Source organism: Choristoneura fumiferana, chromosome Z (genome assembly GCF_025370935.1).
Source record: "Choristoneura fumiferana chromosome Z, NRCan_CFum_1, whole genome shotgun sequence".
Taxonomy (NCBI): domain Eukaryota; kingdom Metazoa; phylum Arthropoda; class Insecta; order Lepidoptera; family Tortricidae; genus Choristoneura; species Choristoneura fumiferana.
Genome location: NC_133472.1, coordinates 31077840 through 31095299, shown reverse-complemented (window position 1 = coordinate 31095299; position 17460 = coordinate 31077840). Strand labels below are relative to the sequence as shown.

General features: G+C 36.0%; 1 protein-coding gene and 1 long non-coding RNA gene across 2 annotated transcripts; both read right to left on the bottom strand.

Annotated features, from left to right (window-relative positions):
• Positions 1 to 6068: 6068 nt before the first annotated feature.
• Positions 6069 to 7391, bottom strand: LOC141439489 (uncharacterized). The gene is made up of 2 exons (XR_012452599.1): positions 7171 to 7391; positions 6069 to 6359 (listed from the first exon to the last, which is right to left on the bottom strand). It is a non-coding gene; the product is annotated as an uncharacterized lncRNA (long non-coding RNA).
• A 4248-nt stretch (positions 7392 to 11639) lies between these two features.
• LOC141434170 (BPTI/Kunitz domain-containing protein-like) lies at positions 11640 to 17460 on the bottom strand. The gene is made up of 5 exons (XM_074096521.1): positions 17298 to 17460; positions 17011 to 17097; positions 15017 to 15208; positions 14829 to 14916; positions 11640 to 12352 (listed from the first exon to the last, which is right to left on the bottom strand). Exons 1-5 carry the CDS (start codon positions 17443 to 17445, stop codon positions 12190 to 12192), a joined length of 678 nt encoding a protein of 225 aa, XP_073952622.1. The 5' UTR covers positions 17446 to 17460; the 3' UTR covers positions 11640 to 12189.

Below are 17460 nucleotides of genomic sequence, written 5' to 3'. Positions count from 1 at the left end.
GTTTCAAAGATTATCCGAATATCCCACGGGATAAACGAATAAAGAGGATTTTATATACTTACCAAACTGATTCAGAAAAGCATAAGCTAAACCAATAAAACTGGGGACGGAGATTTGCAAACTGATGTAAATCTGGTAACAATTATTTAGCAGTGACATCCTGCTCATCCTGGCGAGGATCGTCTCCGTAGAAGGGAACTCCTCAAAAGGTGATGGTACACGCAAAAGAATTTACATGATTGTAAAATTTCAATGACAATGCGTTTATATGATATACACGCCTGATGCTGCAGCCAGGGTCGTCTGCTGATGGCGGAACTCCTCAAGGCTGATAGCATAGATACACGAAATAGAGACACAATTACTTTGCCCACCCGCGATCTATATGATAGCTACTTTTGTGCCCATGCAATGTGTGTTCATGCAGTTCCTCCACCTCCACACTGAAGAACACACAAATCACACAAATCCATCACCACCACCACTTTACACTGACGCGTTTCAAACTCAACCAGAGCTCATTTTCAGAGCAACACAGCCGTTCAGCATGCTACGGTGTGAAATTTGGAAATTGCAGAGGTGCACTAGGGCAAAGATTAGAGAAATAAAAAGAATAGGAAAATATCTTAACTTTGTTTTTTTCTTTGTTTGTTGGGGGTCATCGCTTATCAATAGAAAGATACACTATCCCTGATTGTCATTAGGTCATACTTTAAAAAAAATTGCAAACTTTCCGCAGAATAAAAATAAGTTTCAATTTTGAGGCAGATTTTCAAATTATTTCAATATTAGAAGCTACAATGTGTCTCTAATCGACAATTAACAATATTAAAATAGATCTTAACAGTAATACATGTCCCGCGGGAACTTTACAATTTCTCGAGATATAATCCTATATCGTATATGAAGTCGCGGGCAAAAGAAACGCGTAGTATGTACTTTAACGTTTTCTAAAAATTCCAACCTGAATCAACGAAGCAGGGTTTCAAAGTTGGTTAGAATCATAATTAATTACGTATGTAGGTCGATTTTTGTATTACAAAATTTGCACCATCTGTCTATGAAAATCTGTCTGTATTTGTATTTCCATATACCTACCTAATCCTCCGAAAAATTTATCAAAACACGAAAAAAGGATCGCAGAAAGTAAATGTATGTTACTCCAAATTTAACGCAAGCGAAGCCGCGGGCAAAAGCTAGTATATACATATATGTGTAACTGTAACGTTGCCGAAACGTCGAGGTAAATATTACTTGTGTAAAAATAGCGTGATAAGTCCCGTATATGGTATTTTGACTATATATGCTCCAATAGCTCCAATAATTAAATTTAAAATCAGATCTAAAGTAAAAAAAAATCAAAAAAATTATATGACAATAAAATTATGGGGGAAATTTTTTGTTTTGTTATTAAAATAAAACAATTTATACAAGATAAACCTTCTATAATATTGGGGAATCAAAAATGAAATGGTGCTGATCCTATTTATATATATATATATATATATATTATTAAATAATGGAGATTCTGACTAAAAAAACTAGAAGTCACATTAAATACATTTACTCGTGCCTACTTTGTGCACTTGCTGAATATTCTAGAAACTCGAAACCTTACTTTGGAGAATATTCTTATAAATAAGGTTGCCGAAAGAGTGGCGCAAAATTCATTTGGTGCATATTCAGAACACTGACTTGAATTCGTTTTCATGTACGATAAACCGAAGATCTAAATAATCGCATGAGCTATTACTTAAATATGTATAATGACAACCGCAAACGTAATCTTAAACCTAAAATCTCGAGCGCTCATATCTCCATCCACGCGCCAGCGTCGACTTTAAATAAACTTCAGTGCAATCTAACGAGTGAGTTAATCTAGTATTATCTCTTAAGATAAGACTGTCTTTAGAATAAAACAAAAATTACATCACCTCCTTTTGTTTCCCCAGTAGATCTTTAGCTTCCAGCTGTACATCATCTTCTTGAAGCTGCATTCTGGTTCCTTAATTAATTGTAACAAACGTCTACTATCAGACTGCACAGTAGACAAGAAAGACGGTTGAGAATCGAGATAATGAGTATGGTGTATGTTTACTTTCCTTCATTTATCTAATAAAGACTCAGTTCAAATTACGCAGTCGCGCACAGTTTTTATTTTAACATTAGGTACTTAGGCTTACGCGTTGTATTCGTATATGCCATGGCGAATGAAGACTCTATAGCAAGTCAATTTATGCTTATTTTTAGCTTAGTCATGCTTTTACGATTGCAAAAAAATGTTCAATCGAATGCGTCACATAATACCTAGTGTAAACTGCGATGTGATTAGCGCGACACGAACGCCTGGCCGCGGTAGTTCAGTTCTGTTGGTACTATCCTTACTGTGGAACCGTTTCACACTAAAAGTCATGCAATACCTAATGACACAGCATCGCATGACAAGGAAAATAATTATGAAACTTAGGTAGTTACTGTGAGAACGTTCTACGGTTATTCAAGAGTCAAATGGTTCCATAGTAACCATATTTACTAAATACCTATCTGAGTTAATTGGTTTCAACGTAAGCCACGAGTATGTTGTCTACCTACCTGTCATTAAAGTTGATCTAATTTTTAGCATTAGTATAAAATATTTTTTAGCTCTATATATTATTTTGAGCAGCAGGCAGCGGTTGCTCAAAACCTCCTACTTACCTATTTCTTTGTTTAAAATAAACAGGATGGTAGGGAAGTATTGAAAATATTGTAATAATTATAGTACATTTTTCCTATATATTTAACGGCATGTCAATTTTGCGGTTAATTGTAGTTTTGACCATACATATCTCTGTATTTGATTGAATTTTTGTACAGTCAAGTGCAAAGATATCCGACACAGTCAAAGTTACAAAATTAATTAATTTCCCAAAAATCGGCAACGATCCGAACGATGGATCCGAACGATGGTAAACCATACAGTAATTGCCCACTTGATTTTTTTTATATGAAACAACAATAACACAAATAATTTAATGATAAAAGCGACTAGATTATTACAATTAACATGATATTTGTTATGATTTATCACCACTTTTCTTTGTAAATTTTTGAATTAATTCAAGTAGGCAATTACTGTACCGTGGCCAATTACTGTATGGTTTACCCCATATCGATATAATATATTAACTAATCTAAGACTCTATAACAACGGCCACAGACAGACGAAAGGCATGATTAAATAATTCAGTATTTCCTTATACTTTTTATACTCATATGAAGGTTTTTATCTTTCATAATTTCTTTCAAACCCCAATACCTTCTCCAGCCATTGGTTATTCTTCTTTCAACTTCTTTGCGCATCGGATTATCATCTATTAAGTAGGTATTAGCTGTCCCAGGTAAATATATTCATCTTTATAATCAATTTGGTTGTTTCCTACATTTATAGTGATTCTCTCTCCTTTTGTCATTACCTACTCTAGTTTTTGCCGGATTCAGTTTTAACCCAACCTTCTCCCTTTCCGGTGACGGGAATAAACTATGGGTTGATGAAATTGGTGATGATGAACGTGGGGTGATTTGTGCCACCTGAGTCACAGCCTCTGGCACTGGCGTCGCGCTTATCGGTTACGCTAATTCGGTTCGCGGTACGTTGCTCCCCCCCACAATACGTGGAGCGGCCCGAGCTGCGTGTCACGGCGCTCGGGGCGGGATTCTCCAGCATCGTCAATCTGCTGGTACCCGCCTGGGGTACTCTTATTCTATTACGTCCCGTTTCCATACTTACGTTACTATATTGCTCCTTTAGCCATTGGTAGGTTATTAACTAAGTAAGTAAATAGCTGCCAATGTCCGCCCCTCACGTGATCACAGGTGTTCGGATCGGACGTGGAGTTAGGTTTGTGAGGGGCTTATTATTAATATTATTATTTGCTTATATTTACAGACTATTACCACAATATTGTTTTCAAATGCCGAAATTCGGCTACAATTTGCGTTTAAGGTAGGTAAGGTAAAAGAAACTAGCTAAGGAGGCGAGGAGAGGATACTTTGAACGGCAATACAGCTTAATTTGATTAGAAGTGATTGTTCAGTGCCTTGGCCCTTAGGATATTGGTTTTAAATGCTAACTCTTTGTACTTACCTACATCTATGAGTTAGGTAGCGATTTTGCGTTTTTTTCTCGTTAAGTATACTTCAACATGTAATTAGAGCATATTAAAAAACCAGAAAGGAAATGCTGTAGCCGGGAATTGAATCCGGGTCTTCGCCAGTCCGGGGCGCGTGTTGAGGTATCGCTACAGCACCTCCAAGCTTTCATTTCACGGCAAAATTTCCCAATGTATTCTCGTGACTGTTAATATTTACATAATTTGAGAACTATGTCGCCTAGATCTGTCTATATGCAATGCTTATCTATGTATACTAATAGGTACAGTCTATCTAGGAATGTGGGAATTTAATAGGCCTGCTGAGACGGGAAAACGTGTGGATCGGGAAAAGTGGTTGTAATTTTATTTCGTGTCAGGTTCACCTTGGAAAGTTGAGCAATCTAGCAATATAGGTACGTGAGGCAAGATGAAACACAGTAAAGAACTATAAAACAACAGTACAGTCTATATACCTTTAATAAAATACAGTATAAATAATCCTAAAAAAAAGTTACCAAACCTACTATCGAAGCTCCTTCTTACTTTGTGGTTGCATTTTGTCCAAATCAATTAAGTCTACAACAAGATAATCGGCTAAATGTCTATAAGACTGTAAGAAGAAAAGATAAACGTTCGTAGACATTTTGTGGCAGGATATCAGTCTCATCGAAGCACCTAACATGTTGCCGAGGCTCTTGGTCCACACAACGCAGAGTAATTGCATAAGGGGTCGCTTATTGTCTGGCTTGACGAGACCCTCCGCCCTGTTTTGCATAATATATGGTGTAAGAAATTTAGGAGCAATAATAGCAGCAGGCTTTCCGCGGAGCAGCAGGCACCAGCTTTGTGGGGTAAGTCTGCGTGAAAACTGTCTTCTTCGTGAACGGATTCTGTGGTTCTTTTATCGCCGTATGTTTCACTTCCATATTGATTCTCGCGAACTTGTCACCTTTCTCTTCTTCTTTCCTTACGAGAATGAAATAAGGGCGAAAATCGTTTGAATACGACATAATTATTTTATAATTTTTTATTTATTTTTTTACAAAATACGCACTGATTTACAATGACAGGTATGAAAATATTTTTCATGCCGCTCTTTGATTCATGCTAGTCTATTTTTAAAAGGAGGTCACCACTTGTTTTAAGACAAGAAAGAGGTTAAGTTAAGGTAGGTACATACACCTATTTTTATAACCTCTTTGGCTAAAAACTACCTACATAGCTCGCAGGGTTTGCTCAGGGTTTATTTGCCGTCCGAGAGGAAGATTCTCTTAGGATGATACGATACGAACTTCGATTTTTTCGAACTTCGTGGTACACCCTTCAGCTTCCAGCGCTGCCGCGGTCACTTTAGTCGAGCCAGGACAGATTCGAAGTATGCCAGTTGAGCATTTTGTCGGTTTCTCTAAGTTGGACTATCATTATGAGTTAGTTACTATTAGTTACCTACTCATACGCATATACTTAAATATAGTGAGCGGAAAAAAATCTGGCCCTCGAATGTAATATGCAGTAATAGGCAATTTTGTATGTAGAACGGGCCAAATTTTTTGCCGCTGAGTATGGTATTTCACACTTGACATTGGCGAATAATAATACAATTACTAAGGAAGAATAAGACTAATATTTAAGATAATTTAATTACCTAATGATGATAAAGCTTACCTAACCTCCTCGTGCGTCCATTAAGTATAATTGAGTCCGATCTTCGAGAGTCCGATTATTGTACAGCGTACCGTTGTATTCAATGAGGTACTATATATATAATTTAAAACAAAACCAACTAGGTTTATTGTTTAGTAGAAGATAGATGAAATTGATGATACAATTTTTGATCATCATTATTTTTGCCGATAATTATGCACATACTTACCAAAAATCCAGTTTATTATTGAGTAGGTAGAGAGAGGCATAAATAAAATAAATCCAGTGGCGTATTATCATTAAATATGCTTTTATTTTATCATGGTTACGCCCTCATTTTCGATGAATATGGCGCTAACCTCTGCATTTCAATACTTTTGATTTTGGACACCCTCCTCTAGGTTTTGCGGTTGTGTGATATATTTTCTTCATTTCATCCAAAAGGCTCATATAATTTTCTTTTTTCTTTAACAACTTGGATTCCTTGAGTTGATTTATGATCTTTTGTATTTCAATGGCCAGCGTGGTGGAGCGAGCACCGCCGTTTTGTAGTTTTGTTTTATATGATTTTGGATAATTCGCCTGTTGTATAAGAACCAGATAAGTGAAGTAGTTGGCATGATGAAACGAAGGGTGTGAAAATAATATTGCTAATATTAAACTACAGGCGTCGTCGTTATGCTGTGCTAATAAGGAGAGTCCATGGTCCGCATGCGGTAAATATATTTTCCGTTGGGCAGGGGTACTTTAATGAGTTTTCCTTGGCTTCCTTCATTGGCCTGGTTTTGAGCTCCACAATTGGAACACTGCAAGATTTACCGGGGACAGTTGTATACAAAGATTATTTACAGATATTATCATTTGACAAACCGAGTTGTGCATTGCGGAAGGAATTTTAAAATACCTATTTTTAAAACAACGGTGATAACGAACGATAAATTGACAATTACTAATCACACACAGGGAAGGGATCCGTTATGCATGGTTTATGGTCATAAGGATCACCATAGAAAATCCCTAATTTATTTTTTCTACAAGGAGATTAAATGCTAACTTCACTCGCTCATATCTTACTTTGATATATTAACAGATATTGATGATTTTTAAATCTCTCATTTTAATTTCCAGTTTTGTATCACGTTAAATTGTTTAAGAGAAAATTTGTGCTTCTCCCATTCCCTATTATTTTGAGAATTTAGTAAAAAATGTCTTATCTAATGTTTTATTCGACTAGAACCGCGGGTTACGGGTATTTAAGAACACAAATATTTTAAATACCAATGGTATGTTTTTCAGTTTATAAATCTGATATTAAAGTTACGATAGATCTATTTTTGTATCATTTATAAAAGTTATTGATTTCTAGTTAGTACTAATGTTTTTTAATACTTACAGCATTAGCATAGTAAATGATCAAAAATAATGTAATAGTAAACAAATTAATTTGTTTTAAAAAGTTCATCTTGCTTTGTGATTTTTACGTCTGTGCGAACGTTTCGGTCACGTACATCTACAACTATAACCAACAGCAAAGATTGAAACATAACAAACCGATTGTTATTCCTTCTTTATTGCACCTTTATCACATTATTATTGCGAAAGGCTTCATGTTAAGGTTCCTAGTTATCGTACACAATTACCTATGTTACGCAAGATACAGTATATACCTAGATACACGCTATATTCAGCTAGGTACCTACCTACCCCAAAAAATTAACCTTCAACCTACATAATATCTCACTGCTAGGCATAGATTTCATGTCAGAATCAGTACTTAAACTGTAATTTCACACACATACACACGCACGCACACACACAAACCTCTGTGATACTCAAAGTATAGGTAGGTCTTTACCTACCTCAAGTGCAAAAATAAGTAGGTATCTATTCGAACCACTCATAAATGTTACTACGGCCTTATTGCGTCAGAATAAGAATATGTGGTAACTCCTCTTTTTAATTTTTAGGCTTTGAGTTCTCTCCCAGTCAGTTGCAGTAGGTACAGTCACCAGCATTAATATCTGCCACAGCGGAGCGTGCAAAAATATCTGACACGTACTTCCGGCCCTAGAAATAAAGTCGTATTAGATATACAGCCTTATTCATAAAAAAACCTTAATTGAGGTTTGATCGGTCTGTTACTTAGCAGACTGATTAAGCTTAATAGACGGTTGTCAAGAAGTATGATTCATAAACGCTTGCTAGCAGTCTGCTAGTTGTTGAGCTGCTGATAGACGGATTAGACGCGTTATGTTGGCCACCTTGACAAATCAAAGACAAAAAATGGCCTAATCGATAATTTAAAAAAAAATTGACAGCATCACTGCTGCCAGCAAATTAGCAGGAAAAAAATAAAAAGCGAGATGTTTGTTTTCCCGCCATTTCCGATCCGCATGTTTATGTTGTGCAAAAAGCCATAAATATTGTCATCATCCTATTTTTTTTTCATATTTACTGTTAATTTATTGTTGCTAATTTAGAGGATTTTTAAATACAAATTCCTGAAAATAAATTTTCCAGTTTTTTTTTTTTTTAATCTTTGCGTAGCCCTGCCTTCACTATAAATATCTTCGGTATGGTTTTTTGCTCTTGTCAAAGTCAGCTGTTCAAACTTGTGGCGGCCATTTTGTGACTTAGCAGGGAGATAAAGGAGGGTCTACGGTCCTCTAACTTTAGCAGAGCCTTGATCAACTGATTAGCGCTAACAGACGTTTATGAATCATGTTTTTTAGCATCGGGCCTTCAAGGAGCCTTCAAGGAGGCTCTAACTTTTTATGAATAAGGCTGTTATGCACGCTTGTTGTGTCAAATATTGGTGCTGGTGACTGTACGTAGGTACTGTTCCATATGTAAAAACATCATTATGGTGCTATAGTGGAGGACAGAACAAAAATTAGTAAGTAAATTTTATCAGAAAGATGCAATAGTAGACTGTTCAACAAGGGACTAAAACATGCCATAATGATACGAGATGTTTAGCCACCCGAGCAGAGCAAGGGTGGCTATAGTTCGAGTTGCATTATAGTTGTTTAGTCTCACGTTAAACACTACTTTTCACTTCGAATGCGAGGAAAAAAACAATAATTTGTTCAAAATAACAATATAACTTTTTAAAAACGTACGCTCGACTAATGGACCGGCCATCTGTTCAAAATTCAAATAGCAAAAAAAATATTGTTGCGCTGTTTTTTCTTTTCTTTTATTGTTTATGAAGTGACGCTTTCAAAGCTTGCATATTTAGCCAACAGTTTCAAAATTTAAAACTATTTTAAAACTGGACTGTGCATAATAAAATGAATTAATCCCTAATATACTTAATTGAATCGATTGATACTCATACTCATACTCTTTTATTGGTAATATCATTATTACATGTCATAAATGTCATGTCATGTCATGTCATGTCATGTGTAAGCATAAATGTATTTCAAACGTGTTTTTAGGGCTCCGTAGCCAAAATGGCAAAAACGGAACCCTTATAGCCTTCCGCGGCATTGCTCAGTGACTATCAATGCTAGAAAGCTGTAATTTTGCACGAATATATATGTAAGCTATGCCGACAAAATGGTACAAAATAAAAAAAAATAGTTTTATAAAAAAAATATTTTCAATATATCCAACCATCCAACCTTGTAGTGTGGGGTATCGTTGGATAGGGGGTTGCTAAAACGATTTTTCGATTCAGTGATTTGTTTGCAAAATATCAACTGTAAAGTTATTTTCATTAAAATCAAGTCCCCCCCCCCCTCTAAAATCTAAGCCGGTGGGTGGAAATTTTTTAAAAAATTCAGGATGGTAGTAAGTAGGTACATCAAACTTACAAGGAAAACTATAACGGTTAAGTTTTCTTGAGAATTATAAGTAGTTAATAGTAAATAGTACAATACGAAATCCTTAGAAAAATATCACTTAATTTTTTCGTAATTGCTACGGAACCCTATTTCGGGCGTGTCCGACAAGCTGTTCGCCGGTTTCCGGTTCCGGAGCCAAAATGGCAAAAACGGAACCCTTAGTTTCGCCATGTCTGTCTGTCTGTCTGTCTGTCGTCCGCGTCCATTCCATATTTTACACGTGCGAGGTAGAAAGGAACTTTTAAACCGCGCAGTGGAAGAGCACTAATCATCAAGATGATGCGCACCTTTATGCAGAGTGCTACGGTAAAGTTACACTACTGCTCTACAGCAGGATTTCTCAAGCCGGGGTACGCGAACCCCCAGGGGTTCACCATTCGAAGATAGGGGTTTGCGATATAAGATTTACGTAAAGGTGGCTGCAAGACTGGCAAGATGTTTCTTACCTTTGTTACCTTTTATTGAAAGAAATAATATATAATATTATGATGATGATTGAAATAAAAAACATTAGTTTCTTCAACAGCCAATTTTATTAATATATTTATTTATTTTAGGTTCACTGTCATCTGCAAACTTTAACAGGTAAGTAAGTACGTGGGGACATAAGTTTGAGAAACCTTGCACTAGAGCTACTAAGCGTAGCAACGGATTTTGTCGTAGATAGATGTTAATTTGCGCTTCGGTTACCTACTTACTGGATAAACTCATTTGTTCATTTGTATTGATTTATTTTCAAATAGCTCAAATGCTAGAACAGAGAAGACTGGACAGCTCAAATACTAGAACAGAGAAGACTGGACGTAGTTCGCACACTTTTTTTAATTAACGCGTTCACTGCCACCGACGCACATATGCGCTTTCGGAACTTCGCCCAGTGCCGCTGTCATAATTATTCATACAATTTGAACGCACGCGTGCATCGGTGGAACCAGTGGAGGTCAGGTGGCAGTGAATGCGTTAAGATAGACCAGTAAATTTATTCATACAATATCTGAGTTCGATCTCCTTGGTTGTGTCGCGGAGCACCAATAATTCATATTCCGAATTCAAATCTTATGTCTGCCCTCTGTGAAAGATTCTTGGAGAAAATACCTAACTATTTGCTCGCACTTAATGGCGAGCGAATCGGTTTTCGAGTAGGTGAGATAATAGTTATTTGTGTCACAAGGGAGCAAAATGATGTATTTACGGTGAGAGCGGTACATTTGACTCCAGAATGTAGCGAAGGATTCTACAATAAAATCCTGTGCGTAGCGTGGGATTCTAAACTAGACTCCTGAGCGTAATGAGGGATTCAAGATTTTGCTCCCGAGTGACTAACTTTTTTTCAACTTTTCACACCGAGTACGACGAAAATTGAAATAAAACAATTCTAAATATAATTAAAGAGAAACCAGCATAGAAAATGGCGTGGTTTTACAATCAACAACAACAAAAAATTAATTTGCAAAAAAACACCTTAGAAAAGCCTTGAACAGGAAAGTTGCACTGATCCCTCTCGTCGGGAGGAATAGTACATTGTGCATTAAGTAGGGGATTACTAACGTGAATCTATTAGAAGCCCGACGCCGGAGGTGGAGGGCTTTTAATGACTCGAGTTTGTAAAATAAGGAGGTTTCATGATGCGTGGAATTTTTTTATGGTGTAAAATTGGGTTATACCTAGCTAAGTTTTAAAGATGTAAATGTCGGCGGCCGATCGTAAAATCCGCCAGATCACGAAATTCCTAGGCATATATATCATGAAACGCCGCCATTCCGATCGGCCGCCGACATAAATAAAACGTTGGCTGACTTGAAACCTCTTTAGTCTGAAATGACGTACCTACTTACCTTTTAAAACTAGTCATAAATCTCATAAGAAGAAAAATTATACGTAAATCCATAATTCCCGCGGGAACAATTGAGACCATTGTCATTTAGTGTACAGGCATGGAATAACATCACTGACGAGCAAGTGTGATGAAAAAGTTACTTTCTGAATAAGAGGTGTGAAAAAAATACTTCCGTTCGCCATCCCTGTCATTTATTCACATATCGTTAAAGTTAAAAACATCTTTAGCTTAGTATTAAATAAATAATACTTCTATCCTACAATAATTGTTGTGTACAAACATCATCTACAAATTCACAAACTTGACGAGCGACATAGACGAGACTTCTGTTGCTGAAAATGTATGAATCTAAAGCTCTTTAGTTACATACACTGTTTTACCGCGCCTAATTAATTATATCAATATAAGAGTTACGTTACGTCTGGGAGGAATTATCTTTTTTTGGCCCATTGAAGTTTCCCTTAAAGTTGGTCATCAAAAATAACACGTTGTATAATTATTATACGGTACATACTAAAATATTTTGTAAAACATGACGGCTCTATTAATGTTGTCAACTAATTGACATAATAATTAAGCTGGAACACAGATTATAACGAGCTTTCATTTAACCTGCGATGTTTGTACCTACGAGTAAGGTACATTTGATAATTTAGAGTGATTCGACGTCAATTATGTATCAGCTCAGGAGCAAAAGCAAATCAAATCGAATTGGACAGGTATTCTAGGAGACCCCTGGGATGATGTAAGGGATGCAGGTGGTGTATTGGTTGTGTTTGTTGAAGGTATTGTTGGGCGGTGAGACACAGTTAGCGAAGCACTCCCTGCGGGTCTGGAAGTTGTTCTGGTTGCCACCGCAGCCGGAATACAAGCGTCGTTTGCACGTCCTGAAATAACGTGCACTGATGTTTGAAAAAAAATATATATTTGAGGTTATTAAAGTTATACTACCGGGTATGTACTAGCTGTGTTCGTCCGCGTGGACTTAGAACTAACTCAGCCTGCTACAAAACACGACGTTACTTTGTTTGGTTTGTCTATCTATATATCGTATCAAAAGGAAATAAACTAGTGTTTCCGAAAAATTTATATTTGCAATCGATAGTTTTAATCGGAAAAAGGCCATACTATCGATAAGACTATCGATCGATAGTGCATGTCGATAGTCTATCGAAACACTATCGATAGTGGACTATCGATCGGCAACACTAAAATAAACCCTTTTAGGACCGCCGTCATACACACTTCGTTACTACGTTCTGGCAACCACCTGAGGTCTGGTAGGGTTTGACATAGGGTTGCTATCGAGGGTGCCTAGGGAGCGTCCCAGCCCGGGTTTAGTAGTTTTAAGTTAAGTATAACACACTCGGTATCACATTCGTTCACCATTCTTCACCATTCCTTTCTGTAATACGATATAGGATGAGAGTAGAGAGATGACGAATGCCATCAACCAGCGTCTGGGCGTATCTTAATATATAAAACAAAGTCGGGTTTGTTCGAACACTTATAACTAAAGAACGGCTGGACCGATATTCATGGGTTTTGATTTGTTATATTTGTCTTCGTCCCGAATAGCAGAATAACTATTAAAAACATTGGAACTTTCACGAAAAATAAAAGAAAAACATTTTCCCATATCAAATGTTCTGTGTTTCGTAACTGTCAAACATTTAATGTTCATCCCGTCGCGGCGTCGATACGGGAAACTCTCCCCTCAAATTAAAGAACACGTTTAAATAAAGGTTTCGTATCGACAATATATATCCACAATATTCGGATAATGGCGTATTTTAGATTATAAAAATGTAGAATAATGTCAGTAATGAAATAAGATTGACATACGTTGGGTTTGACATAGGGTTGGGTTTGACCAGGGAACCCTCGAAATTTTGGTTGTCAAATATTTATGGCTGATGGTTGTTTTATGTTGGTTGATGATTTAAAAACGCAATTGGACCCGCTAGATGGCGCTGTTGTTGGTATGTTATCATAATTTTAATGTAGTGTTTTTTCGAGCAGGATAACGTTCGGCCGGGTCCGCTGGTAGATAATAAATGGCCTCAGTGGCCGTATTGTCTAACGCTTCGACGTTTGCAATTACCATCTCTTTCTACCCTCATGTTGTTACATCGTATAACAGAAAAAAGTTGGAAAAATGATTGAGATTTCAAGTACTTATGTTAGACAATATGGCCTCAGATCTCAACTTATCGCGAACGCAAAGTAATAAAAAAAAATGTTCACATGTCCAGACTCCAGAGGGGCTACCACGAAATTCGAAAATCGCTAACGCTAATGTTCCAAAATCCAGAGTTTTCACGCTTCTTGTCTTGGTTGCCAAATTTTTAGATGGCAACCCTAACAAAAAAAAACACATCACATAAATAAATATAGTTTTGCTAATGAAAGCTGAACCCAGCTATTATTTGAGTAACATTATTCAAATGTCATGGGCAAACAGACCAAAGAGTATAAGAAAAAGAGAAGAGCTTGTACTATTATCTATTCTGTGACTTGTTGAGTTTAGTACCTTCGTGTGTTAAAATAAGAGTGTGGAAATTTACTGCTGAAACATGGGCGAAAAAATCAAAAGTGGTGTGCCACAGATTATTTTAACCATGAGAAGCAAATTCAAACAAAAAAACCCTAACAAGCAGAGAGGGAAGCCTTGTTCAAACAGAAAAAAAGAGTGTTTAGATGCGGTGACCGAATTTGTAGATTAGTAGGTATGGCAAAATATTTTGATAGTAATGTCCCTTTCAGAACTGGTCAATACAATTATGGTTTCTAAGATTTACTTTTTCTCAAAAATGTTCGTATTAACCTTTTTATGTTCAACATATCGTTTTAAATAAATAATTACTTATTTTCCAATAGGCATGCGATAGACAGAGAAGCATAAGTAGGCACGATTCTTATGCCTAATCGTCACTTCTGTACGGCAGAGAAGCTTCTGTACTTGTTCTATTATATTACTTATTCTATGGTAATACCTGGTGATACCATCTGGAAATTTATTGAATTTGCCGCGGTTTTGCAGGTTCATCTTTCATTAGCCAGACTATAAATATCATGGGACACTTGACACCAATTGACCGAGTCCCAAACTAAGCAAAGCTTGTACTATGGATAATGGGCAACGGATAAACATACTTATAAAGATAAATACATATTAAACATCCAAGACCCGAGAACAAACATTCGTATTATTCTTACAAATATCTGCCGCGGCCGGGAATCGAACCCGGGAGCTGAAGCTTCGTAGTCAGATTCTCTAACCACTTGGCCATCCGGTCGTCAACGTAAAAAATGGTCGTGGACATAAAAAAGATAGGTTGATTTCTAATAGTAAATACGCACTTTGCTATGTTGTCCCATGTCCATCGATGATAATAGCCAAAGCAAGTTCCATAATCAAACGCCAAAGAGCAGAAATGCGGTATCTCGGCTGGAAAACAAGATTAATAAATAAACACAAATGAGTCACGTAGCTCAGTTTGGTTATTTATTTTGTAAATGCAAAAAAACAGTGAAACAATATAACTTACAATCAGGATTAGTGATATTCAAATGGCATTTGGAATAGCATTCATTTTTTGTTTCAAATCGGTTCCCATTTCCCTGACAACCGCCCCAAAAGAATCTGAAGCATCTTTTCTGTTTTACGTCAAAATAGTACTGGATGATATCGGCGCGGCAGGGTCCTGTATCCGGCCGTAGAAAGCAACTCTTGTGCCTAGCTAAAAATAAACAAAAAAACTTTGTGTCAATTTAAAATAAAATACACACATAATAGAAATTACTTTTTGGTAAAAATTTCATTTTTAATACAAGCTTTTTTGCCGACTGTACTTGTATTGTCACCCAAACTTGCATAGCAAATTTCAAGCCGATGCCATTAACTGTTGAAGAGTTCTGTCGTGTAGAGACGATCCTGGCCGGACTACGAAAATGTCACTACCAGATTATTGTATTGTCACGCAATTAAAGTCGATTACACACCCTTAGTATATTTAATCGAGAATCGCAATTAATCGATTCAAATTTACATTGACACAACCCTTTAATTGCTTAATGACATGTGTCACCATACCCATCCTAACCGAAAAGTACTATAGTTTAATTTGCTGAGGAGGAGGCCTGTCTGATTTTATTATTCTGTATTGTACTTGTTAGTAATAAAGTTTATTTTGCTTGCTTGGAGGAGGCCTGTCTGATTTTATTATTCTGTATTGTAGTCTTGTAAGTAGTAAGTATGTACCAGTATTGATGAAGCGTGTCGCAGATTATGGTTTGTATTTATTGGTGTTTGTTTCTTGCGGCGCATTCTTCTTGGCAATGATGGTCTTTCCGAAAGCACTGGTAGTTTAAAAAATGACGTGTAGAAGTGCCCATTGCGGCCTATTTACTGAATAAATGATTTGAATTTTGAATTTGAATTTTGTTATCTTACTATTTTGATTTATTGTAATCTCGTGGACAAATAATAATTAATGAGATATTTAGCACTTCACTAATTGACATTAAGGGGCTGTTTCACCATCCATTGATTAGTTTAACTGACAGTTAAATGTGATGCCGTCTCCATCTATTTGAAGAAAACAAATAGAGACGGCATCACATTTAACCGTCAGTTAACACTAATCAATGGATGGTGAAACAGCACCTTAGTTTCAAATTCTAATGATCAAAAATGTATGTGGGTCTTAATAACATACAACAGATTTAGGACTTGTTTTACCACTCATTAATGTATTTTATGCAACAAAACAATCCAAGATAGCATGAAAGATATCTGTCACATAAAATTTATCAATGAGTGGTGAAACAGGCCCTTACAATACAATACAATACATTATGTATTATTTTTGATTACTTTTAATTTGATTGTTCAGGTTCACATCATACCTCTATGACAAACTTAAAATCATTGGAACAATGTTGTGATGTGACTAAAATTGGATTTTGTGACTCGAGCCACTACTCGAGTTTTGGAGTCACTTGAGTACCTAAACTAATTACACTCCTTACTACTTGAGTAAGAATTCATCACTTGAGCTGATTTTCGATTAGATTAGCCCTTTCGAACCCAGCCCTTATGATTGTGCAGGTTAATTACATTTGAATTTGACATGGATTGTACATAAGGTACACTGTCATAACTCTTGCATTTGAATTTTGAACTTGACATGAATTTTACATAAAGTCCATTGTCGTAATTCTTTTCATACTTGGCTGGGTTCGAAAGGATTATGTTAAGAATTTGTTAAATACCTGTATTAAATTAGTAATATTTGGTAATATAAAATAAAATACAAAATATTATTTACCTTATTTATGTCATTATTCATTAATCAACAAAGAAAAACAAAATAACTTCTTACGCTTACAACTAATTAAGTGCACAGAGTTGACTTGGTAACTCACTTGAATATGAGTTTTAACAAATTAACTTGAGTCACTCAAGTAAAAAACGGCTTGAGTCGTATCACTAGAACAATGTACACATGTAAATGTTTTGTGATTTATTTATACAAAATACCTCTTAGTGTTCGTTCCACATCCAGACAAATTTTTCTTGTGTATGGATTCTTTGTTGACTCAAAAAATCCAAGTCTGTGTTTATGCCCTGCAGAAGTTAAATTAATAATAATTATCGCTGTCAACAAAAAACACAATTCCCATCTCAATGTACCATATAAACGTGTATGAGGTTTGTTCAACATGATCTTAGATCAAGTATAATGCAATAATACTAAACAAACAATTCAAAATAGTAATGTTTGCCAAGTCATAAAAGTGAATTGAGTTATAGATGATTAAATATACTTGTAGCTTTACTAGTACAGTCGCATGCAGTAATATTGTTTTTGAAAGATTTTTTGGAACTATTACTTTGTATAACACTCAAATTATATAGGCATCTGGAAATTTCTATAAATATAAGGACACATTGCTCCCTAAGCATTAATTCCATTGCATTTGACTTAAA

Coding starts and splice junctions, on each gene's coding strand:
- LOC141434170 (XM_074096521.1), bottom strand. CDS start 17,445: ATGGAATTAATGCTTAGGGAGCAATGTGTCCTTATATTTATAGAAATT. Junction 15,209..17,010: donor TGTGGAACGAACACTAAGAG/GTATTTTGTATA, acceptor GTTTATTTTTAG/CTAGGCACAAGAGTTGCTTT. Junction 12,353..14,828: donor ACATGGGACAACATAGCAAA/GTGCGTATTTAC, acceptor ACGTTATTTCAG/GACGTGCAAACGACGCTTGT.